At 45.0% G+C, this 25,848-nt stretch overlaps 1 protein-coding gene across 13 annotated transcripts in view; it reads right to left on the minus strand.

Annotated features, from left to right (window-relative positions):
- Window positions 1-1,758: 1,758 nt before the first annotated feature.
- KANSL3 (KAT8 regulatory NSL complex subunit 3) overlaps window positions 1,759-25,848 on the minus strand; it is a 66,287-nt gene continuing 42,197 nt past the window's right edge. For 4 of the 13 annotated variants that reach the window (XM_064268418.1, XM_064268416.1, XM_064268417.1 and 1 more), the window contains one exon: window positions 4,355-20,756. In XM_064268418.1, coding sequence (XP_064124488.1) covers window positions 20,736-20,756 — 21 coding nt within the window. In that variant the 3' untranslated portion in view covers window positions 4,355-20,735. The other 9 variants (XM_064268413.1, XM_064268414.1, XM_064268409.1 and 6 more) reach the window with 6 other exon arrangements.

The following is a 25,848-nucleotide window of genomic DNA, read 5'->3' on the forward strand; positions in this document are numbered from 1 at the left end:
AAGGGATCAGGTGAATGGTAAAGGTCAGGACCTTCATCTAGAATACGTGCCAGGTCCCTCGAGGGGCATCTGGCTTCCCAGCCCCTCTGAAACCCACCCTCCTGGAAACAAACATCACTACCCTCTCTAGCCACCAGCCCTGATTGTGGGGACCACGAGGAGAGGCTATGAGGGTGGAGATGAATGACTGCTTCCCATCTCCACCCTGCCCTGCGGATCCTGAACATCTTGGGGTTCTTGGCTCCATGCCTGGGATCCCCACCACCTGCGCTGGCTTTTGTCACCCAGCCCGTGAGCAAGCATTGTAGTGGAAAGATGGAAATGGAGGCCCTGAGACCTGATACCCCAGTGCTAAGGGCACCAGACTGGGTTCACAGGCTGTTCACCTGCAAGCAATGGAGCCAAACTCCAACCCAGCCAGGAAGAGCCCAGGGGCTCACACAATTGCACGGAGAGCTGACCAACCATCCTGGTGGGGGCTGTAGCCTGTGTCCCCTCTCTGGGGCATGGCCATGGGTGTGGTGGAGCCATTCCCCTGGCTCAGAGAGCTGTGTGCACGGCTTCCCAATTCCACTTCAATGACAACAGGCTGGGAGCTTGAAATAGGCCAAGAAGGGAGTATTTATACCCTGGAAATGAGCAAGCGCTACAAAGCAGGGCATCCCCCTCCCTACCCACCTGCCTGCGGCCCTGGTGGCACAGTGGTTAAGAGCTCAGCTACCAACCAAAAGGTCAGCTTTTCGAATCTACCAGGCTGCTCCCTGGAAACCCTATGGCGGCAGTTCTACTCTGTCCTACAGGGGCGCTTTGAGTCAGCACTGCCTCCATGGTAACAGGTTTACCCACCCCGCCCAGGCAGTGGTTAATCAGTTACTAGCATACTGCTGCCATCAGACTCAGCTCCATCCACTCTCTTTCAAGTCACTCCTCAAGGATAAAGTTTGAGGAGCGAGAACTCAATCTTCAGTCCTGTGCCTGGTCCTGCATCCCGAGGATGGGGTCTGTTCCCCCAGAGCAAGTGGGCTGGCCTGGCTGGCCAAGGCAGGAGCTGCCATGCTGGGCGACACTGGATACATCACTTGTCTGCACCACTGTTTCCATACCTATAATATGGAGGTCATCACTTCCACCTCAAGGGTTGTGGGGATTTAGCGGAAGTGCCTTGTAAACTACAGTTCTGGACAAACGTGAATCATCATCGCTGTCCTTGCAGATCACCGCCTGCCCTGCCCTTCACCTCACACTTCTGAAATTCCTCTGTGTGCTCTGACTGCTGCCCTCCTGTCTGGCTCGACTCAGTCATGCCGACCTCTGGTTGCTGTCTGTCTGGGTCAAGAATGGCAAGTCAGTTTTATCTAAGGTACCAGCTCTGATTAATTGATACTGGTTGCCTGCGGCTTTGCACTGGTTCATTGTGAAAGTGATGCAATTGATTAGTAATGTCTGCCAAAGGTGGGGAAGGGAAAAGGAAGCTCACTTGCCACCTATCTGCTATTTCTGTCTGTAACTATGATGACCTAACTGCTGCCTGATGAAGGGCTATCTGACTTATACTCCTGACCTCACTACCACATCTCAGTCACAGCTCCCCACAGCTCCTGTGCAGACCATCTGGTTTCCTTCCCACATGAGCAAGGGCTGGGGAGCAGGGTTTGGGCTCAGGACTTCACCTGCCCATGAGCTAAAGCATTTGATAGCTTGGCAGTGACCAGGGAGGCACTCTCTGGGAGGAAACCCAGGCACACACACACAGGCACACAGGCACACAGGCACACAGGCACGCACGCACACACACACACAATTTCAAAGGAGCTGGGCAGAGAGGGAATGGAAACGGCAGGGGAGGAGGCAGAGCCCGCGACGACTCTGGCGGCATCTGTAGAGGAACTGCAGTGCTTTCTAGACGGCGTCTGTGGCTTTGGGTGTGGGCGAAATCAGTAGATGGTAAAGTAAAACATCCATCCCAAAGTCCAATTCTGATCGCCTCACCTCCTGTGAAAACCTGGCCCACAGCACTCCATTGCCCTTAGGTTAAACCCCAGTGTCTTAGCTTGGAAGGTTCTTCATGGGCCCGTTTCCTTCTCTGTCTCCTCACTCACTGCTCTCCATGGCAGCAACCCCCAGGCACCACTGCAGTTACCCAGCAGGCCTTCCTTCCCTAGGCTCTGGAAGCACCTGCTGTTCCCTGTGCCTGAACAGCATTTTCTCCATGGCCCCTACCCTTCCCTGCAGCCTCACCCAGATGCCTCTTGCTCCAGGAAGCCTTGCTGGTACCCCTCCCGTGAGTCCCAGGGAACCCAGTGCCTCTCCCACACCTATCATTTGTCTGCATTCCCCTAGACCATAAGCTCCCTAAGGTCAGTCAGTGCTCCCTGTTCACCAACAAATCCCTAACCTCTAGCCCTGGAAGACAGGTATTCCGGACTCGCCCTTTCCAGGTTTTTAATCCACATTACTAAGGCATATGTGCCCGCTGGCCGATAAAGAAACACCCCCTCAGAGCGTTCCACAGCTGCTTCTGTGTGGTCCTGAATGGGTCTGCATGCTCAGGAGCCACCCCTGATCCTTCCTGGGAAACTGCTGGGAAGGAGTGGCTCTTTCCACAGTGACCTCAGCTGGCTGCCCTCTTGGCTTCAGGGAAGGGTAGAACCCACCCTTCAGAAATGTGGGCCGAGCCTTCCCTTATCTCCCCTCCCCCGCCCCCAACACAGCCGAGGCTAGGTGGTTGACAGTTAACAAGATTTTATTAAAGTTTCTAGAAAAACAGAAGAGAAGCCCAACGAAGACACAAACCGTACTGCTTCTTCAAGTTACTCTACCGTAGCGATTGGTACCTGGTCAGCACCCCGGTCTCCAGGCACTGTCTGTACCTCTGGGCATCGCCACCCTGTGGAATTTAAGCCAAACTCGCTCACTGCTCAGAGAGGAGGAAGGCAGTTTCTCCCTTCAACCTGTTCTGAGCCTCTTCCCTCTAAATTTTCATGCCTAGAGTCCTAGAACTCAGCCTCCTAGCTGCTGGCCAACAGCACGGGCCCTGAGGTTAAACTCCAGTCAGAGTGGTACCCCAAGGGCACTCAGCCAGCCGTGCGGTGTTGGTCAACCAGAACAAACACCGCTTTTGCGGGGACAGGGAAACCAGGACGGATTACTGCAAACTGGTATTAGTTAGGTGCCTCCCTTCCAGGCTCAGTTACTTCTTCCTCACAACCACCTTATGAGGAAGGTTCTACTGTCACCCCTGGATTGTGTGAGGTAGGCCAAGGGGGACTTGGTGAGCTGCCCAATGTCATAAGCCAGTAACAGAGCCAGAATCGGAGCCCGGCCCAGAGTCCAGTGCTTGCCCATGAAGCTAAGATGCCTCTCACAGCAGACACCTGGAGCAGGAGGGAATCCGGGGCAAGGATAACGGTGAAAAGGCAGCAGCTCGGGGGCCTGTGAGGGTGAGCTGGCTGCGGCTGAAGCCCTTTGCCTCCCCGACTTTAAATGTGTTGGCAGTGGCTCACCCCCTTCCGTCCACCTTCAGTTCCCTGAGCTCTACTGCTCTGGGAGCCGCCATGAGTGGCCGAGGAGCAAACTGCTGGTATGTGTGCAGGCACCTGTCTGGAACAGCAAGTGAAAAACCACCCATTTTCCCACCTCTCTTCTCACCCCATCCCGTGTTTCCCAAACCAGAATTTGGACGTGTGGTTTGACAGGAATTTTCTAACTTGGGAATTGAGGTACACAAAAAGAAAAAGGAAACATCAGTTTTCATTTTTTTTTAAATTAAAATGTATAGTTGGATGTGACTTAAAAAACTGATTTACATACTGCGGGTGAAAGTGTAATTATCACAGGTCTTTTGGATATATCAAGAGCCATAAAGATGTTCATGCCATTTGATTGGTGGCCCCATTTCTAGAAATTTATTGTAGAAAATGATTGGAGATGTTCAGCAATGGAAAACAGGATACATAAGCGACAATCACGCCTCTGGCAAGAATACTGGCTGCAACTGTGGCATGAAAACTGTCAACAGGAAGACTATGTAGCAAAGCGGGAAAATCCTTGCTGAAAGTGAATGGTGTCTTGGTCATCTAGTGCTGCTGTAACAGAAATACCACAAGCAGATGGCTTTAACAAAGGGAAGTTTATTCTCTCACAGTCCAGTAGGCTAGAAGTCCAAGTTCAGGGTGCCAGCTCCAGGAGAAGGCTTTCTCTCTCTGTCAGCTCTGGAGGAAGGTCCTTGTCATCAGCCTTCCCTTGGTCTGGGAGCATCTCAGCACAGGAACCTCACGTCCAAAGGTCGCGCTCTGCTCCCGGCACTGCTTTCTTGGTGGTATGAGGTCCCCCTGCTGGCCTCTCTCTTCTATGCCTCAAAGAGACTGGCTTAAGACACTATCTAATCTTGTATGTCTCATCAATGTAACTGCCACCAGCCCATCTCATTTCATCATAGTGATAGGATTTACAACACATAGGGAAATCACATAAAATGGTGGACAATCACACAATTCTTGGCCCAGCCAGGTTGACAGATATTTTGGGGGACACAGTTCAATCCAGAACACTACCCATATGTATGTTGTTCTTGGGTGCCTTCAAGTCAATCCCTACTCATGGCGATCCCATGGGACAGAGGACAACTGCCCCATAGGGTTTTCTTGTCTATAATCTTTAGGGGAGCAGATTGCCATGTCTTTCTGCTGCAGGGCCGCTGGGTGGGTTAGGATCACCAGCCTTTCGGTTAGCAGCCAAGCCCTTGTTTGTGCCACCAGGGCTCCTTCCCATGTGTATGTTATATACATGCTGGACACGTTATTACTGTTTTAAAATGGGTCAGGGGTATTTCTGAATGCAAGCAACAGGAGCCATCTGGATAATTTAAGCCAGAAAAGGAATGTCTGGAAAGGAGCTGGGTGATGGACAGAATTAAGGACAAAGGGAAACCAGGGCTTGGAAAGGGCAGGCCAGATGTGTGTGTGGGGAGCTAGAGGCAGAGATTGGTAGGTGTGTCTCCTTGGGGTGGGGGAGGTCAGAATGAACCGGCTCCCACCATCTCTGCCCTTGTGTTACTCAGCTCGGAGAGTGGGACCAAATGCTTGGTCAGGAGCACCCCCCTGGCCGATGTGGCAGACCTTGTCAGCTGCCCATCTACTTCCATTCCCCCTTTGTCCTTGCTAAGAGAACTCCAATTTGGTCCAGGGCATCGTCCCAGCTAATAGGACATGACTAGCTTACACTGATCACAGCAATTCTATTCCCCATTTTCCCCAGCCTCCTCGGCAGCTAGGAGTCACACGACCCAGTTCTGGCCAATGAGATCTATGGGGACATCTGCTGGGAAGGGCTTCTGGAAGTCCCTGCTTTTCTCCTTTACCCCATTTATTTCCTTGAATGAAAACATATTTCCTATTGCCGGGGAAGCCATCTGTGCAGGAGTGAAAGGCAAACAGAACGGCAAAGATTTTGGTCCTGGCCCTGTTCAGCAGCTAAATAAACATCAAAACCAAACTCGTTGCTATCAAGTTGATTTTGACTCATAGTGACCCTACAAGACAGAGACCCACCCCATAGGGTTTCCAAGGCTGTAAACACCAACGCCATCTCAATCTAGACATACAGTTATCTTTTAGCCACTGTGGTCAAGCTTTCTGTTACCTGAGGTTGTGAGCATTTCCATGTGATATAGCCAGTGCCATTGGAAAAGAAGAAAAGAAAAAAGCCCTGTAGCCACTGAGCCAATTCCGACTCCCAGCAACTCTAGAAGACAGATTCCAAGGCTGTAACCTTCACAGAAGCAGACTGTCACATCTTTCTCCTATGGAGCAGCTGATGGGTCTGAACCGCCAACAGCACTTAACCACTGAGCCACCAGGGCTCCTACAGCCAGTGCAAGCAGGACAATTTGACTGATGGGGAGGAGGGATTCCTCGAAGGAAAAAGCATGATGCTATCACCATGAGGAGAGATGGATATCAGGCAGACAAAAAAAAAAAAAATAGGTTTCCACTACCTGTTGGCCAATCAACAGCAACACACACCCTTCTACCCACACATAGTTTAAAAAATGGCTGCTATCTTAACATTAAAAAAACACAAAACTTTGTTTGCAAATAAGTGAAAGCTTACTTGGCCCTTCCCCACGAGATGACGCACAGGCATGTTCGGTTGCTGCTTTGAGGATCTCTGAGACACGTCCACGTCTCCTTTAATCCCATCATAATCCCACGTCCATATAACGCAACCGCAGTAGCCTGAGTCACTAACAACCCACTTGACTGTGGAGTAAAATACGAGGGAAAAGGGACATCAAACAGCAGTTGAGGTAGAGACCACAGTCCTTGTTTCCTCACTTAGTCATAAAACTCTGGTTGGCATTTATGACCCTTTTACTACCTAGCCATGTTCCCCTTGCCTTTCACCAACCCCATAGCTAAATAAGGTTCTTTTCCCAGTGGTGTGACCCAAACCACATTCCTGAAGGAGGACCAAAGTCCACAGGGTCCTGTCAGGACTGTAGTTTGCAACAAACTTTCATCACTCCGTGTGCCCCCCTGTGAGGCAGCAACCTGGTTTGATCACAAGTCAATCTTCCCAACCAAAACTAGGGCCTTCAAGGCATGAGGAGATCAGAATGTCCAGGCGGCAGTCTCAGCTTCTACTTCAGTGGAAGTCTCTCTCCCCTTGATGCTAAAACCGTAAAACCTGCAGAACTCAGTCTCAGGTACAGGAACCAAAATTTTGGCAATTGTGTCATTTTAGGAGTAACTGTGAGAAGCACTACTCACACCTTTATTCCTGCCAGAAGACCTGTGACAGACTGTGTATCTTTGGACACCTATATATCTCCCACCCCACACTGGCAGGAGAGAAGAGAGACTGGAGTGTTTATTCCCAACCTCCACCCACCACCCAGCTCCCTCTGCATCCCTTACTTATAGCCACAGTTGGATGGCCCCTCGTGGCAGCTGCAGCTCTTGCCAGAACCCAGGAGCACTGCTCCTTCAGGCCTACGGGTGCTAAATCTCCCACTGAGGCCGGTCCCTTCACTACACTCTGATGTGCCTTTTGAGAGGATCATCCCTTCTCGACCTGGCATGCCATCCATCTTCCCACTGAGTTGGCTTCAATCAACAGCCCAGATGCTGACTGGTAACTCTACTGATAAACCCTTGAAGGAAGACAAGTGGCATACCCCCGAAAGAAAGTGTGCTGATTCACTTAGACGCATACACAGATACGATGTGTAGCTATGACGTGTACTTCGTGGCACCCAGACAAGAATGAAACCTGTCCTACTGCCTGCTGATGGCTTACACTGTAGCTTCTTCCTCAGCAGAAACGCCACTAAAGGAACAATTCCAGGCCAGTTGTCATCTCCTGAAAAATAAGCTCCTTGGTAAAATGTCAACATCAGTAGACTATGATAAGTTATGCACATACAACATAACACCTACCGGAACCACTAAAAAGCTATACAAAGAAGTACAATCAAATACTATAGAAAAATGAGAACAATATTCCAAAAAAATTTTCAAATAGCCCATTTTAAAGTAAGAAAAAGACAAAAACAAAAAACCCCAGAGAAAACAAAAACTAAAATGGCAGACTTATGTCCTAACATATTTATAATTACACTAAATGGAAATGGCCTAAAAACACCAATTAAAAGATAAGATATTGGCAGGGAGAATTTAAAAACTACATGCTGTCTACAAGACACTCACTTCAAATATAATGATACAGGTATGTTAAGCAAAAGAATGAAAAAAATATAGTATCCAAACATTAAATGAGAAGAAAGCAGGAGTGACTCTATTAATGTCAGATAAAGAAGACATCAGACCAAACAAAATTACCAGAGAGAGGGAGGGACATTACTGACGATAAAAGGGTCAATCCATTAAGAAGACACAGCAATCCTAAATGTGTATGCACCAAACAACAAAACGGTAATATATGTAAAGGAAAAAAAATGACAGATTTGAAAAACAGACAAATTCACAATTACAGTTGGAGATTTCAACACTGCTCTCTCAATTAACAGAACAACCTGATAAAATCAGCAAGGATGTAGAAGAACGCCACACCATCGATAAACACGATCTAAACGTCATTTACAGAACACTCCACCCAAAAACACCTTCTTTTCAAGTGCCCACAGGTCCAGGTAGACCACATCCTGGACCATGAACACACCTCAATGAATTTATAGTGTGTGGTCTTCAATCACAATGGAATCAAACCAGAAATCAATAACAGAGAAAACAGGAAAATCTCTCAACATTTGGAAACTAAACAATGTACTTGTAATCATGTGTCAAAAAGGAAGTCCCAAGGAAAAAAACTGAACTGAATGAAGATGAAAATATGATATATCAAAACTGGTAAATTCAGGTAAAGCTGAGAAACATTTACAGCACTAAATGCAAACATCAGAAAAGAGGAAAAGTCTCACGTCAATAATCTAAGTTCCCACCTTAAGAAACTAGAAAAAGTGCAAAATAAATGCTGAGCAAGCAGAAGGGAGGAAACAATAGAGAGCAGAAATCAATGAGACTGGAAACTGAAGAGTTACAACAGAGAAAAATCAACGTAACAAAAAGCTGGTTCTTTGAAGAGACCAATAAAATTGACAAACTTCTAGAATGACAAAGAAGAAACACACTGCCAACATCAGGAATGAGACAAAGTATCACTACAGACCCTGCAGACACTGAAAGGATAAGGGACTACCACCACCAACTCTGCCCACACAAATGTGACAATTTAGATTAAACGGATTAATCTCTTTGAAAGGTACAAACTACCACAACTCACCCAATATGAAGCAGATCTATAACTATTAAGGAAATTAAAATCTCCCAAAAAAGAAATCTCCAGGCCCAGATGCTTTCCCTGGAGAAATCTACCGAACAATTTAAAGAACTAATGCAAATTCTGTACCATCTGTCTTAGTCATCTACTGCTGCTATAACAGAAATTTATAGAGAAATTCATTCGCTCACAGTCTAGGAGGCTACAAGTCCAAACTCAGGGTAGCCAGATCCATAGGACGCCATTCTTTTCTGTCAGCTCTGAAGGAAGGTCCTTGTCATCGATCTCCCCCTGTTGAGGAGTTTCTCAGCACAGGGATCCTGGGTCCAAAGGATGTGCTATCCTCCTGGCTCTTGTTTCTTGGTGGTTATGAGGTCCCCCTGTCTATCTGCCTTTTTCTCTCTTTTACATCTCAAAAGAGACTGACTTCTGACACAACCTAGTCTTGTGGACTGAGTCCTGCCTCATTAGTGTAACTGCCTCTAGCCCTGCCTAACTAACATCACGGAGGTAAGATTTAGGAAAATCACATCAGATGACAAAACGGTGGACAATCACAGAACACTGGGAATCATGGCCCACCTAAGTTGACATACACTTTGGAGGGACACAATTCAATCCATGACACCATCTCTTCCATAAAATAAAAAAGAGAACATTTCCCAACTCATTGTATGAGGTCAGTTTATTGTGATGTCAAAATCTGACAAAGACAGTAACAAAAAATAAAACCACAAACCAATATCCCTCATGAATATAGATGCAAAAATCCTTAGCAAAATATCAGCAAATGTAATTCAGCAATATATAAAAAGAATTATATACCATAACTGTGAAGTTTATGCTAGGGATGCAAGGATGGTTCAATACTCAAAAAACAAAACAATATAACCCACTACATTAACAGGCTAAAGAAGAAAAATCATAAGATCATGTCAATTGACATGGGAAAAAAGCATTTGACAAAATTTAACACCCACTTATGATCAAACTCTCAGAAACTAGGAATAGAGGGAAACTTCCTCAACTTGAAAAGAGCATCTACAAAAAAAAAAAATCTACAGGTGACATTATACTGGACAGTGAATACTGAATTGTTTTCCCCCTAAGATAGGGAACAAGACAAGGATGTCTACTCTCACGACTGCTATTCAACATAGTACTGTAAGTTCTACCCAGTGCAGTAAGACAAGAAAAGGACATCAAAGGCATATAGATCAGAAGAAATAAAAGTGCCCCTACTTGTAGATGGTCTACACAGAAAATCTCAAGCAATCTACAAATAAACTTCCTAGAATTAATGAGCAAGTTTGGCAAGGTGGCAGGATACAAGATCCATATACAAAAGTCAACTGTATTTCTATATACTAGCAACGACTATGGGGACAACAAAATTAAACATACAATACTGCAGAGGTGGAGCCAAGATGTTGCTTCCGGTGATCCCTGTTACAACAAAGACCTGACAAAACAAGTGAAACGATTACATACATGAAAAGCTAGGAGCCCTGAACATCAAAGGCAAAGTTAGGAAATCGGACTGAGTGGCAGAAGAGAGAGAGACAGTTCAGAAGTGGTGAAGAGTTGCCGGACCTGACTTGGCGGGAACCCTTAGGCACGATCCCCTAGAGAGACCATGGTGGAGTTGGCAGTAGCCTTCCGGAGGCGGTTTCCTCAGGGACAGAGAGTTGCACAGTCTACTCACACCTCTGGAACCAGGGAATAACATTACTCTTGGCAAAAGCTAAGTACTTGCGTTTATTTTACCATGCCCCCAGCCCCCAAGCCAGCTTCAGTGGCTGTCGATTTCCCAGGGCCTGAGATAAGTCCTGCTGCATGCCCTGAGCCATTCTCCCAGCTTTGGAGAAGAAATAAATTAACAATTAGGGGAAAAGATAATCTGCCTGCTCTACTAAGCTGGGGAGCTCAGGACAGAAGCGGCTCCTGTCCAGGCACAAACAGTCCGTGGACTTTGAATACCTTTCACCCCTGCAAGGACCTGTGTGGACCCATTTCAGGAGAGCAGGCCCTTGTTGGCAGAGTTCAACGGTGTATGTGCTCAAGATCTAAATACTACTGTTTCAGCTGCACAGTGGAAGGGTGGGTTTTGGATGACTAACACCACTTTGCCCGTTAAACAGGGTCCTCACCTACCCACATCAGGGGCCTGAGGACTGGTGGCTCCACGCACGTCACCTAGCCACCGACGACAGGGGTCCAAGGATAAGTGGTGCCTCCCAGTCCTTACAGCCAAAAGTACTGGGTGCCCATGGTCCGGCTGCAGAACCCACCCACCTGTACGCTCTAGGAAACAGGGACGTGCTTTCCTCACAGGCACTGAGGAGACAGTAGTCAGCCCCCTGCCTTGCTCAGAGCGTGACCCCCTGCTGCAACCAGATACCTGTGCCTACACCAATCACCCCTGCCCCTCTAAGACTGTACAACTAAGCCTGTACCACACACTTGATGACCAACAACCTGGACACCTGAGCTAAATCCATACAAGAAAAGTGAATGGCCTCCTAGGCTCATATACCTGGTAACAGTTCTAGCCATCTGGTGACAGGATGTTAGAACTTCAAAGGAGAAAATAATCAAGCTAGCTCACTCAAGCAGCCTATGTGGGCGTATCAAAACAAAACAAAAAACTAGGATATAGTAAACAAATGTAAAATAAATTAACACAATAATTTATAGATGGCTCGGAAACAACAGTCAATATAAAGTCACACAGAGAAGCAGACCATGATCGCTTCAACAAGCTCCCAAAACAAAGAATCAAGGAATCTTCTGGATGAAGGTTTTTTCCCGGAATTACCAGATGCTGAATAAAAAAAGATTAATATACAGAACTCTTCAAGACGTCAGGAACAAGATCAGGCAAAATGCAGAACAAGCCAAGGGGCACACAGATAAAGGTGCTGAAGAAATTAAAAAGGTTATTCAAGAACATAATGAAAAATTTAGTATGTGCAAGAATGCACAGAGAGACAGCAATCAGAAATTCAAAAGATTAACAATAAAATTACAACATTAGACAACTCAATAGAAACTCAGAGGAGCAGAATTGAGGAAGTGGAAGGCAGAATTAGTGAGACTGAAGATAAAACAATTGTCACCAATATATTCAAGAAAAATCAGACAAAAGAATTTAAAAAGATGAAGAAACCCTAAGAATCATGTGGGACTTTATCAAGAGAAATAACCTTTGAGTGACTGGAGTACCAGAACAGGGAGAGATAACAGGTAATACAGAGAGAATTGTTGAAGATTTGTTGGCAGAAAACTTCCCTGATATCAAGAAAAATGAGAAGATATCTATCCCATATGCTCATCGAACCCCACATAAGACAGATCTCAAAAGAAAGCTACCAAGACATGTTATAATCAAACTTGCCAAAACCAAAGATAAAGAGAGAATTTTAAGAGTGGCTAGGGATAAACGAAAAGTCACCTACAAAGAAGAGTCAGCAAGAATAAGCTCGGACTATCGGCAGAAACCATGCAGGCAAGAAAACAATGGGATGGCTTACATAAAGCAGTGAAGGAAAAATCTGCCAGCTAAGAATCATATATCCAGCAAAACTGTCTCTCAAATATGAGGGCAACATTTCCAGATAACCAGAGGTTTAGGGAATTTGTAAAAACCAAACCAAAACTACAAGGAATACTAAAGGCAGTTCTCTGGCTAGAAAATCAATAATATCATTTATCAACCCAAGACTAGAACACAGGCCAGAACAACCAGATATCAACTGAGACAGGGAAATCACAAAAATAAATCAAGATAAAAAAATGCTCAGAACAGGAAAACAATGATGTCGTTATGTAAAACATGAAAATATTAAAACAATAAAGAGGGACTAAAAAATGTAGTCATAGATCTTTCATACGGAAAGGAAGTCAAGGTGATACAAAGAAATAAAATTTAGGTTTAAATGCAGAAAAATAGGGGCAAATATTAAGGTAACCACAAAGGAGACTAATAATCCTACACATCAAAATAAAATACAGGAAAAACATAAAGACTCAGCAAAAACAAAATCAACAACCATGAATGAGAGGAAAAGACAATATACAAAGGTAAACTACTCAGCACAAAAAATTAAGTGGAAAAAGAAAGTCAACAACACACAAGACATCAAAATGAATAAAAAAACTCATATCTAACCATAATTACACTGAGTGTAAATGGACTAAACGTACCAATAGAGGCAGAGCGTGGCAGAATGGATTAAAAAAACACCGTCCATCTACATGCTGCCTACACGAGACACACCTTAGACTTAAAGACACAAACTAAAACTCAAAGGATGGAAAAAATATATCAAGCAAACAACAATCAAAAAAGAGTAGGAGTGGCAATATTAATTTCTGACAAAATAGACTTTAAAGTTAAACCCACCACAAAGGGTAAGGAAGGACACTATATAATGATTAAAGGAACAATATACCAGGAGGATATAACCATATTAAATATTTACGCACCCACTGACCCCATTGACAGGGCTTCAAGATACATAAAACAAGCTCTAACAGCATTGAAAAGTGAGATAGCTCCACAATAATAGGAGGAGACTTCAACACACCACTTTCAGCGAAGGACAGAACATCCAGAAAGAAGCTCAATAAAAACACGTAAGATCTAAATGCCACCATCAATCAACTTGACCTCATAGACATATACAGAACACTCCACTCAACGGCAGCCAAGTGTACTTTCTTTTCCAATGCACATGAAACATTCCCTAGAATAGACCACATATTAGGTCATAGAGCAAGTCTGAACAGAATCCAAAACATCAAAAATTACAAAGCATCTTCTCTGACCATAAAGCCATAAAAGAAGAAATCAGTAACAGAAAAAGCAGGGAAAAGAAATCAAACACTTGGAAACTGAACAACACCCTGCTCAAAAACAACTGGGTTAGAGAAGAAATTAAGGATGGAATAAAGAAATTCAGAGAATCCAGTAAGAATGAAAACACTTCCCATCAGAACCTTTGGGGCACAGCTAAAGCAGTGCTCAGAGGTCAATTTATATCAACAAATGCACACATCCAAAAGGAAGGGCCCAAATCAAAGAATTATCCCTACAACTTGAACAACTAGAAAGAGAACAACAAAAGAAACCCTCAGGCACCAGAAGAAAGCAAATAATAAAAATTAGAGCAGAATTAAATGAAATAGAGAACAGAAAAACAATTGAGTTAACAAGACCAAAAGCTGGTTCTTTGAAAAAATTAACAAAATTGATAAACCACTGGCCAAACAGACAAAAGAACAGCAGGTGAGGAAGCAAATAACCCGAATGAGAAACGAGATGGGCAATATCACAACAGACCCAACTGAAATTAAAAGAATCATATCAGATTACTATGAAAAATTATACTCTAATAAATTTGAAATCCTAGAATGGATGAATTTCTAGAAACACACTACCCACCTAAACTAACACAAACAGAGGTAGAACAACTAAAAAAACCTGTAACAAATGAAGAGATTGAAAAGGTAATTTAAAAACTCCCAACAACAAAAAAAGCCCTGCCCTGACGACTTCACCGGAGAGTTCTACCAAACTTTCAGAAAAGAGTTAACAATACTACTACTAAAAGCATTTCAGAGCATAGAAAATGATGGAATACTCCCAAACTCATTCTATGAAGCCAGAATATCCCTGATACCGAAATCAGGTAGACACCACAAAAAAAGAAAATTACAGACTGTTAGCCCTCTTGAGCTTAAATGCAAAATCCTCAACAAAATTCTAGCAAATATAATTCAACAACATATCAAAAAAAACTTCATCATAACCAAGTGGGAATTATACCAGTTATGCAGGGATGGCTCAAGATTAGAAAAACGATCAATGAATCCATCATATAAATAAAACAAAAGAACCACATGATCTTATCAATCAATGCAAAAAAGGCATCTGACAAGTCCATGATAAAAACTCTCATCAAAATGGGAATAGAAGGAAAATTCCTCAACAAAAGAAACCCTCAGGCACCAGAAGAAAGAAAAATAATAAAAATTAGAGCAGAATTAAATGAAATAGAGAATAGAAAAACAACTGAAAGCATTACCCCAAGACCAAAAGCTGGGTCTTTGAAAAGATCAACAAAATTGAAAAACCATTGGCCAAACATCATCCTAAATGGAGACAGTGTGAAAGCATTTCCCCTGGAGAATGGGAACCAGACAAGGATGCCCTTTATCACCACTCTTACTCAACACTGTGCTGGAGATCTTTCTGTCCGACTTGCCCATCTTGGGTTCACCAGCCCCTGCAGTACATGAATCAGGAGGTCTCCAGCTTGACCCATGAACTTGGGACGTTCCAGCCTCTACAATCGTGTAAGCCATTTCCTTTATATAAATCTCTCTCTATGTATATTTATACACTTTACTGGTTTTGCTTCTCTAGAGAACCCAGCCTAAGACACACATGAACAGATATCTCACCAAAGAAGATAGAGATGGCAAATAAGCACATGAAAAGGCATTCAACATCACCAGCCATTAGAAAAATGCAAATTGAAAGTAAGATATCATCAAGCACTTATCCAAATGGCCAAAATAAAAAATACTGACAATACCAAATGCTGGTGAAGACGTGAGAAAGTAGCTCTCTCGTACATTGCTGGTGGGAATGCAAATTGTACAGGCAATCTGGAAATGGTTTGCAGTTTCTTCTAAAGCTAAATGTGCAACTGTCATACAGTCTAGCAATTGCACTCCTGGGCATTTATCCTGGAAAAATGAAAATCCATGTTCATGTCAAAACCTGTACACAAATGCCCAAAACTGAAAACACAAATGTCCTTCAATGGGTAAATGGTTAAAGGAACAATGGAACATTCATACCATGGAATACCACTCAGCAATAAAAAGGAATGAATTACTGATACACACAACTTAAGACAAACAAAAAGGGAACTATGCTGCGTGAACAAAGCCAGTCTCAAAAGGTTACATATTGTTATGATTCCATTTATAAAATATTCTTGAAATAAAGTTACAGACATGGAGAAGAGACTGGTGATTGCCAACAACTGGGAACAGGGGGTTGCTCTAAAGGGCAGTACAAGGGAGCCCTGTGATGACGGAATGGTTACGTATCTTGATGGCACTGACAGACAAAGGAAGTTACGCATGTGATAAAGTGCACAGAAGTATATTCACACACACACAAATGAGTGCATGCGTAACCAGTGACATCTAAACACACTATGGAGTGTGCAAATATCCATTCTTGGTTTTGATATTGTCCTACAGGAACAGAAGCTGTCAGCGCTGGAGGTGTGAAGGATCCCTGTACACTTCTTTGCAACTTCCTATCATCCATGAATAAAAAGTGTCTTAAAGTCAATTGTTAAAAAACAAACAATCCAATTAGGAAATGAGGCAAAAGACGTGAACAGACATTTCACTAAAGAAGACAGGCTGACAGCAGAGAAGCACATGAAGAGATACTCAACATCATCAGTCATTACCTGTTAAAGTTGCTATCGAGTCGATTCTGACTCATACCAACCCTACAGGGAAACGCAAACGAAGGCCACAATGAGTTATCACTACGCACCTACTAGAACAGCTAAAACAAAAACAGAGACAATGCCAGATGCTGGCAAGGTTGCAGAGAAACGATCTCACACACGGCTGGTGGGAAAGTAAAATGGTACAGCCACTCTGAAAAACAGTTTGGCAGTTTCTTAAAAATGAAAAACTTACATGATCCAGTAGTCGAACTTCTGGGCATTTATTCCAGAGAAATAAAAACTCGTTTTCATACAATTGTGCACTCAATCGTTCGCAGCAGCTTTATTTGTAACGGCCCAAACCTAGAAACAATCCCAATGCCAGATGACAGATGGTTACACAAACCAGGGGGTGGTACAGCCATGCCGTGGACTACTCCTCAGTAATACAATGCAATGAACTATTGATACAACTTGGATCTCGAGGGCATTACAGCAGTGACAGAAAAAGCCATGTGCTGTATGACTCTGTTTATGTAACCCTCCTGAAAGGACAAGATTAGAGAGATGGAAAGCAGACCAGTAGTTGTTCTGGGTTAGGAGTCGTGGAGGAGTGGTGGGTGTGATTATACAGGGGCGGCCGGAGGCAGACATTTGTGGCAATGGAACAGTTCTGTATCTTGACTGTGGTGGTGGTTACAGGAGTCTACGCATGATAGAATCACATACAACTACACGCACACACGCACACTCACACGGTACTGATGTTAGTTTCCTGGTTATGTAACACTATACTCCAGTTCCATGACAGACAACCACTGGGGGCAACTGGGCGAAGGGTATGTGGGACATCTCTGTGGTATCTTTGCAACTACCTATCAATTTCAAAATAAAAAGTTTTTTTTTTAAAAAAACCACACATCCTAAGAGCCCTACACAATTTTGTTTTTTTTAATTCCTTCTAACTCTCTTCTCGGAAAGATTATTAATAATATGAACGGCATGACTCCACCCACCAGACACTACTGGACTGGGTGGGAGGGGACAACCACCCACAAATGGAACTGAGCCAATCAGGCTTACTGTCTTCAGAATCTGAACTGAAAGACAGGGACAGCTGTCCTTGGAGGGCACTGCAGCTGAAAAGTCCTGGCAAGGCCAAGCTAGCTGAGGTCATGAGGTAAGCGGCAGCAATGGTGAGGCTCCTGTCTGTGAGAATGGCTATTAAGAAAACACTCGCTTTTAGAGCCACCTTGGTGGGGAATGGGTTTCTGCTGCTTGCAAGGATCTTGACTAAAACGTATGCTTAGAAAAAGAGAAGAAATGATAAGATTTGTGTGCATCAAAATTTGGTATGGCCCTGTCCCTCGCACTCCTAAGTGTGAGACAGTTGTTGTTTTAAACAATCTATTCCTCATCTCTCAGCTCACCTGGCTCTTCCGAGTTAGTGAAGCTAGAGAGCTGAGGGAGAAAGCACGTTGGGCACCACATCACGGGAGGCAGAGATGCGCCCAGGTGCGCTCGATGCTCCCAAGCAACCTAGCAGAACTGCGGCCTCCACCCAGAGGGTTATGATGCCAAGTGTGGGGACCTGGAAGTGAAAGATTGGAAGGCATGTCCACTTGGATACAAGCTCACAATCTGGATGTTGGAATTCATTAATTTATCCCTAAGTCTTTATTTTTCGTGGTGGTACAGGATGTGCAAAAAGGCCAAGGTCAAGGGGCCCCAGCTACTGCAGGCCCAGCCAGGGCCCCACATGGCAGCAACAAGCAGTCTAGGCCTGGTGGATAACAAACTGAAAAGGGTCATGTTGCCAAGCCACCATCGCCTCACATCCTGGGCTAATCTCCACATCAGGTCTCCCGCCTCAGGACCACGGCACTGTGCCTGGGTTCCAGACCTGCTTCTGCCACTTTCCCTGTAACTTCTCTGGGTCTTTGTTCCTTCACCTGTAAAACGGTGATTACAGTACCCACCTCGTAGAATTAAATGAGTGCGTGTAAAACGATGCCTGCCACCAATGAGGTGATCGCCAGCACTACCACAGTGTTAGCTATTCCTTTCTGTGCCCACTTCATTGGGTGTTACTAGAACAAACATGACAGTAATCAACTCAAAACAAGCTGAAGAAACCAAAGGCTGGCTTTGGTTTTTTAAATCCTTTTCACTAGTGTGGGAACAGAACTCTCCCAGGCTCTGCTCCATAACCTGTCCAGCCCGAGACTGTCCTAGTGGAGGGGCCAAGAGTGGGCCAAAGGTCTTCGTCAGAGACCTCTTCTCAAAGCCCTTCCATGGGGCATCAACATGCGTCTGTCAGCCAAGGGTTCAACTAAAACTTTCTTGATCCTTTGACTTTTTCCATCAATGGCACCGCCTCCTGAGGTTACGGGCTCCAGGTCTGCTGTGTGATATGTCCTATTTCAGCACCGTTCAAGCTGTGCAGCCCAGGCCTCAGGAGTGCTCGATGGGAGGCGCACTAGGCTTTACCATAAAGCCAGGACATTTGGGGGTTTTTGGCCTTGGCACACACCTCTCTGCACCGCCCAGGCTGCCCTTCTCTTTCAGGAATGGGTGGATGCAGGGCCCTCTGCCTATCCTAAGTGATTCCTAAAATCTTCCCAGGGCCTAACACCGTCCTTGCTCCCGCTGATGTGTTACTGTCCTACCTATAAAGCTACCACACCCCTGAACCCTGCATGCCTCCTTCGGATTTCATACCTTCCTCAAATTAACGACACACCTCCTGAGTTTTGGAAAGCAGATACCTACCAGCTAACGCAAAAATGCAGCCTCATTTTCTGTGTGAGTAACTGCTGAGATCAGCTGTGCATGAGGTCAGGGAGGAAAGGTAGGGTGTTTGGGGGGGCCCACTCCCCTCCTATCACACACATTCCCCCTGCTTCCGCCTGCAGCAACTGGTCCGTCTCGTCTGAGGCTCCTGCACAGGTGAGCTCCCTCCTGATTGCCCGCGCAGGTAAGACTCCTAGATTAAGCACAAGTGGCCTGGCTCAGACACACGCTGCACTGTGGGTCAGAATCCCGGCCGAAATTCCAGCCATGACATGTTGTGGGCCCTCCCCACCTACAGAAAAGGACACTGAGAGAGTAACACTTGGTTTGTCTATTTATCACCTTGACTGGAAATACTCTAGAGCAGAGGGAAGCGAATCTGCTCTGGAGGACTGCCTCCAAGCCAAACCTAAGACTACTATGCAGACAAGTGCTGTGAGGAGGCAGGAGGGGCTCAGGGAACCACCTCCATGACCACTTCTCCAGGGACCTCCACCTCCAGGGCTCAGGCTGGGACCAAGAGCGCTGCGGAGTACAATCAATGGCAGTAATCTTCCCACTTCCAAGCAGCAGGAAGAAAAAAGTCATGTGGAATAGAAACAGAGACACTGAACAGGGCCTTCGTGGTCTTGATCCCTCAAGCTTTCTGGGATGGCCAAAACGTGAACTTAGCTGATTATACCTGCTTCATTTTCAGTCACTGGAGGCAGAAATCACAGGGGCTGGGGTATCTTCCCTCTGACTTGGCAAATTCTACTTCTCATATCCAGCTGAAGGAACAATTCCTTAGGTTGAAACACCACAATGTTATATGCAAAGCCCCAAGCCCAAATCACTTCACCACAGAACCTACTGGCACGTCCTTCAAGCTACTTCATGTGCTGCTCCAATCATCTTCTTTGCCTTTTCTGGACCTGCAGGCCCTCTGGATACAGGAACTGCCCAATGCATGGTGAGAAAGAGAGACCAGTTTTTACCTCCCGGCAGCTGTTAATCCCCACACCTGGGCTGGCCAAAAGACTGCAGCCCAGTTTTCTTTGCCTGATTTGCAAGTTGGAAGTTCCCAGGTCTTAGCGGGCTGCTCGGTATTTGATGTGGTTTCTATGGTTTCTAAGTGGGAGCCATACAGGGCCCACTCTCCCAAGGCTGCTGAATGATGGCGACATACATCCAAACAAGCCCTCCGGCCTGAACGATTGGCCACTGGGCCAGTCCTCAGCAAATAGCTCTCAGTCCTGACTCCCACAGCCCAGACCACGTGGACTTCTCCTCCCAACTTGGCATGGGGGTGGCACAGACTTCCAAAAAGAAACTCCTTTATTAAATGCAGTCCAACACTGACACTTAACTCATTCACTCAAATCACAGTGAGTGAGGGGGCGGAAGTGCCTCTGATCCATGCTGAGGAGGCTGGGGGCCTGGGGACCAGACTTGTAGATCCTGGAGGACGCTGCTCCCTGGCTGGCACCGTATCACCTAGCCTAACAGTTTCACGAGATCCAGAGGCCCAATCCTGAAGACAGTTGGCAGGGAGGCAAAAACGATTATCTTAGAGAGGTCTTCAGTCGGCAGACAGCTCAGCAGGACAGCACGCGTGCCCATGGCACAGCACGCAGCAGCCATGACCAATCTGGTAAAGGAGCGCTATCACTGGCATCTTCAGGGTGCTGGAGGCAGGCGCTGTGGCAGGAGAGGTAGTTAACAAGGGTCAAAGCTTTGCCATGTTAACACATCCAGACCTCCTGACCCAACCATCCCACTCCTGAGAATTTATGCCAAAGAAGTAATTCTCAATAGGGAAAAGGCTGGATGCACAAAAACCTGTTCATGGACTGTGTAGTCAGAGAGCCCCTTCCACCACTTTTCAGGGTAAATTACTCATGTTCTCTGAGCCTCCTGTTTCTCAGCTACTTCACAGAGTTGTTGTGAGGATTCAACGAGACGATCCAGGTAAAGCACCTTCTGTGTGTGTTCAACCAGAAAGGACAGCTCTTATTATCACGCTTAAGGACAAGAAGGGAATGCAGGCAAAAAGGACATCAGTGAATTGTCAGGGGTGACAGAATTGGAAGACAAACTTTCCATTATAGTGACAGCATCATTTCTTAGGTATTGTGCATGTTTTAGGTGTTGTGGGGGTCCTGCAGCTCAGGAAGAAGGAAACAAGGTAGAGAGGATTACCCTTTTTCCACCAAGGCTAAGGTCTCCCCACTTTCCTGGATTTCACCCTTGGAAAACCCCTAACAGGGCTCCAAGACTTCGGCAAAGGGGGGAAGATGGAGAGAACAGGAAGGGAAGAATGAAGAAGGGCTTGACTTCAAAACCTCAAAGGATCCACCTCCCAAAGGCAGGGCTGTGCATGTGACGATGACTCCGCCCTGATTATGAACGTACCTGAGAGTGAGCCCACTCTCCCAGGGGCCACTGCAAAGGCAGCAGTGATACCCATTGTGTGGATGGCCAGCCGGAAGGGCTGCCTGCCAGCACGACAAGGTCACATGTGGCCAGCAGTGCAGAGAGAGAGGCCTCATGACCACAGGTGAGGAGCCTATTCTAAGGACTCTCGAGGCAGGACCCGACACAGTGTCAGTCCCCCCTCTCCCATCATCTTGGCTTTGAAAAGTACAGAGCGGCTCATTTCCATAAAGGACACTTGTAGTAAATATTAATTAGTGGCAGAAACAAAATAGATAATTAAGTGCGTGCACAGGTCTTAGAGAAATCTATGCCAGGGTTTATGATGTTTTTTCTTTTTAAATAAATACCTCAGTACGTATCATAAAAATAAAGAAGGATTCACGTTTTTTACAACTCAAATACAGTACCATTATCACATATAAAAAGGCAAACAATACCTTAATATCAACAATTATCCAGTCAGTGCAAAAATTTCTAAGTGTCTCAGAAATGAGTAGCTTAGAAACCTTTTAAACTTCATGTTTCCAAAGATTCTGAGACAGTCCCTACTCAACTCCGCCACCACAACAATGACTAACTTAGGTCAACTTTCTCATTTCACAGACAACAAAACTGAAACCCAGGGAGGCTAGGTGATTGGCCCAGGATCCCGCAGCCAGCTACGGACAGCCTGACTCACAGCCCAGTGCTCTTTCCATGCCATCATGCTGTCTGGCAGTCTGAACCGGGAGTAACTGTCAGGAGCTTTTGGGTCAGCGCATTTCATCTAGTAACATCTCCCGTGGCCAGACCACCACCAGAACTCCTGTTTAACTGAGATGAAAACGAAACCTCTGAGCTAACACCATCACGTAGCAGCCAGATCCAGGCCTTTTTTCTGTGCTCTAGTTCTGCCGTGGAAAAGGAGAATTCTCCACCACCCCTGCTCTCTTCCCAGCACTAACCGCTCCCCCACCCTACAGCAAGCTGAAGAGGACGACCTGATGCAGAAAGAAGGTGTCACGTGACTTGGACCAGTTTCTAGCTGTCCATCAACATGGCATCAGCACAGGCTCAGAATGTCTGAAAGTGGGACCAAATGGCTTTATGGTCACTTTCCTTAAAACCATCAAAGAACTGGTACTTTCTATACTATGCAGATGCTTTAGAGTACGGGGAAAACAAAAGGTTTCCCATCTCATTCTACAAGGATACAACTACCCCTTTTATACAAATGAAGAAAGCACACACAAAAAAGTGGGAGGTGGAAGGTAAGAAAACTACAGGCTGATCTCACCAATAAACACAGACGCCACAATCCTAAGTAAAATGAGAGCAAATCAAGAACAGAACACGCTTCTCTCCCGAAACGCCTGCCTCATTTCTTTCTTTTTTTTCTGGTGTTCTTTTTATAGGGTGTTGTTTCCCACGTATGCACAACCAAAAGAGATGTGAGCGTGTGCAAAAAAAAAAAAAAACATTCAGGAAGAGGACACACTGAATAGCCACTGACTCTGGAACTCAGAGAGTTTGAAGCTGGGAAATCTATTTCAGTAATTCATCAATTCAAATGATTAAAAGGAAATGTTTATGCTGGTTCATCTCATTTGATTTGAAAAGGGCACTACACAAAACTCAAAACCCAATATTTATCAAAAAAGAAAAGAATAAAGATCTCAGCAAACTAGAAACAGAACTGACACCGCCTTGAACTGAGGCTCTGCATTATTAAACAATCATATAAAACTAGGGTAAGACATGTTCACTGCAGCACTGACTACAACAACAAGAAGATGGGCGCAACCAAGGTGCCTGTAACGGATTGAGCTGTGTCCCCCCAAAACATGTGTCAGCTTGGTTAGGCCACGTGTAGTCGTCCTCCATTTTGTGATTTTCCTATGTGTTATTAATCATAATCTCTGCTTGTGGTTACAAGGATTACTCAGGTCACCTCCTTGGTCCAAAAGGGAGTTTCCCTGGGGTGCAGCCTGCACCACCTTTTCTTTCTCAAGAGATAAAACGGAAGCAAGCAAAGAGTTGGGGACCTCATACCACAAAGAGAGCAGCACCAGGAGCAAAGCACGTCCTTTGGACCTGGGGTCCCTGCACAGAGAAGCTCCTCGACCAGGGGAAGACTGATGACAAGGAATCTTCCTCTAGAGCCAACAGAGAGAGAAAGCCTTGCCCTGGAGCTGATGCCCTGAATTTGGACTTGTAACCTACTAGACTATGAGAAAATAAATTTCTCTTTGTTAAGGAGAAATTGTGGTGTTTCTGTTATGGCAGCACTAGATAACTAAACAGTGCCCATCAACGCATGAATGGATAAATTATATTCACACAGTGGAATACTAGACATCAATAAAGAACAATGATGAATCCGTGAAACACTTAATAACATGGAGGAACCTGGAAGGCATTATGCTGAGTGAAATTAGTCAGCTGCAAAAGGACAAATATTTCATAAGACCACTACCATAAGAACTCGAAAAATAGTTTAAACAGAGAAGAAAATATTCTTTGACGGTTACGAGAGCAGGGAGGGAAGGAGGGAGAGTGGTTTTCACTAATTAGATAGTAGATAAGAACTATTTTAGGTGAGGACAAAGACAACACACAGTACAGGAGGGGTCAGCACAACTAGACTAAACCAAAAGCAAAGAAGTTTCCTGAAAACTGAATGCTTTGAAGGCCAGCGTAGCAGGGGAAGGGGTTTGGGGATCATGGTTTCAAAGGACATCTAGGTCAATTGGCATAATAACATCTTAAGAAAACATTCTGCATCCCACTTTGGTGAGTGGCGTCGGGGGTCTTAAATGCTAGCAAGTGGCCATTTAAGATGCATCAATTGGTCTCAACCCACCTGGAACAAAAGTGAATGAAGAACACCAAAGACACAAGGTAATTATGAGCCCAAGAGACAGAAAGGGCCATATGAACCAGAGACTATATCAGCCTGAGACCAGAAGAACTAGATGGTACCCGGCTACAAACAATGAGCGCCCTAACAGGGAACACAACAGAGAATCCCCGATGGAGCAGGAGAGCAGTGGGATGCAGGCCTCAAATTCTCGTAAAAAGACCAGACTTAATGGTCTGACTGAGACTAGAAGGACCCCGGAGGTCATGGTCCCCAGACCCTCTGTTAGCCCAAGACAGGAACCATTCCCAAAGCCAACTCTTCAGACAGGGACTGAACTAGACTATAAGACAGAAAGTGATACTGGTGAGGAGTGAGCTTCTTGGCTCAAGTAGACACATGAGACTATGTGGGCAGCTCCTGTCTGGAGGGCAGATGAGAACGCAGAGGGGGTCAGAAGCTGGCTGAATGGACATTAAGGGGAGAGCAACTAGGAGTACATAGCAAGGTGTGTGCGGGTTTTCGTGTGAGAAACTGACTTGATTTGTAAACTTTCACTTAAAGCAACAACAAAAATAGATAAAAGCACAAAAATTAGAAAAAACTAGGGTAAGAATAGACGGGAACAGAACAGGCCCGTGTGTGTATAGTATTCCAGAATGTGGTTACAGCGGATTTCAAATTAACACAGGAGGGATGGATGGACTCATCAATAAAGTTAGATCCTTACCTCACTTAGCACAAAATAAATTCCAAGTGGACTAATGAACAAATAAGCAAAAGGCTTCTTAATCAAGACACAAAACTCTGGAGCCATAAATGAAAAGATCTGAAGATTTTACTATATAAAAATTCTAAATATTTTTATGATAAAAAAATCCAGAAATAAAAGTTAAAAGACAAGCATTCAATGTTTAAACAAAAAGTGAAAAGAAAAAGGAAAAGCAAGGGACAGGAATAAACTACATGCAACTCGTATAACAAAGGATTAATACCTGAACAGATAAAACCAAACAAAAACAAAACCCAGCGCCCTCAAGTCGACTCTTGACTCACAGCGATCCTACAGGACACAGCAGAACTGCCCCACAGGGTTTCCAAGGAATGGCTGGTGGATTCGAACTGCCCATCTTTTGTTTAGCAGCTGAGCTCTTAACCACTGTGCTACCGGGGCTCCTCTGAACTTACAAGGCTGCTAAAATCAAATAAATAGAGAACATGCCAAGCAATTCATAACATACAATCTCATTAATAACCAGGAAAATGTACTTCAAAACAAAATTTAATTTTTCACTTTATCAGATTAATAAAATTAAAAATATTGATTTCCACAACTGGCAAAGGGATAGGAAAACAGGTATTCTGCTCTCTGTGACTCAAACTGTAAACTAGCAAAGCTGTTTGGGAGCGTATCAACCAGCAGCTAGCTAGATTTGAGATGCTTATACCCTCCGCTTACTGATCTGTGTAGCCTAGAGAACTGTTTCCAGAGGGAGACAAGAATTACGAACAAGG

Source organism: Loxodonta africana, chromosome 15 (genome assembly GCF_030014295.1).
Source record: "Loxodonta africana isolate mLoxAfr1 chromosome 15, mLoxAfr1.hap2, whole genome shotgun sequence".
NCBI classification, from domain to species: Eukaryota; Metazoa; Chordata; class Mammalia; order Proboscidea; family Elephantidae; genus Loxodonta; species Loxodonta africana.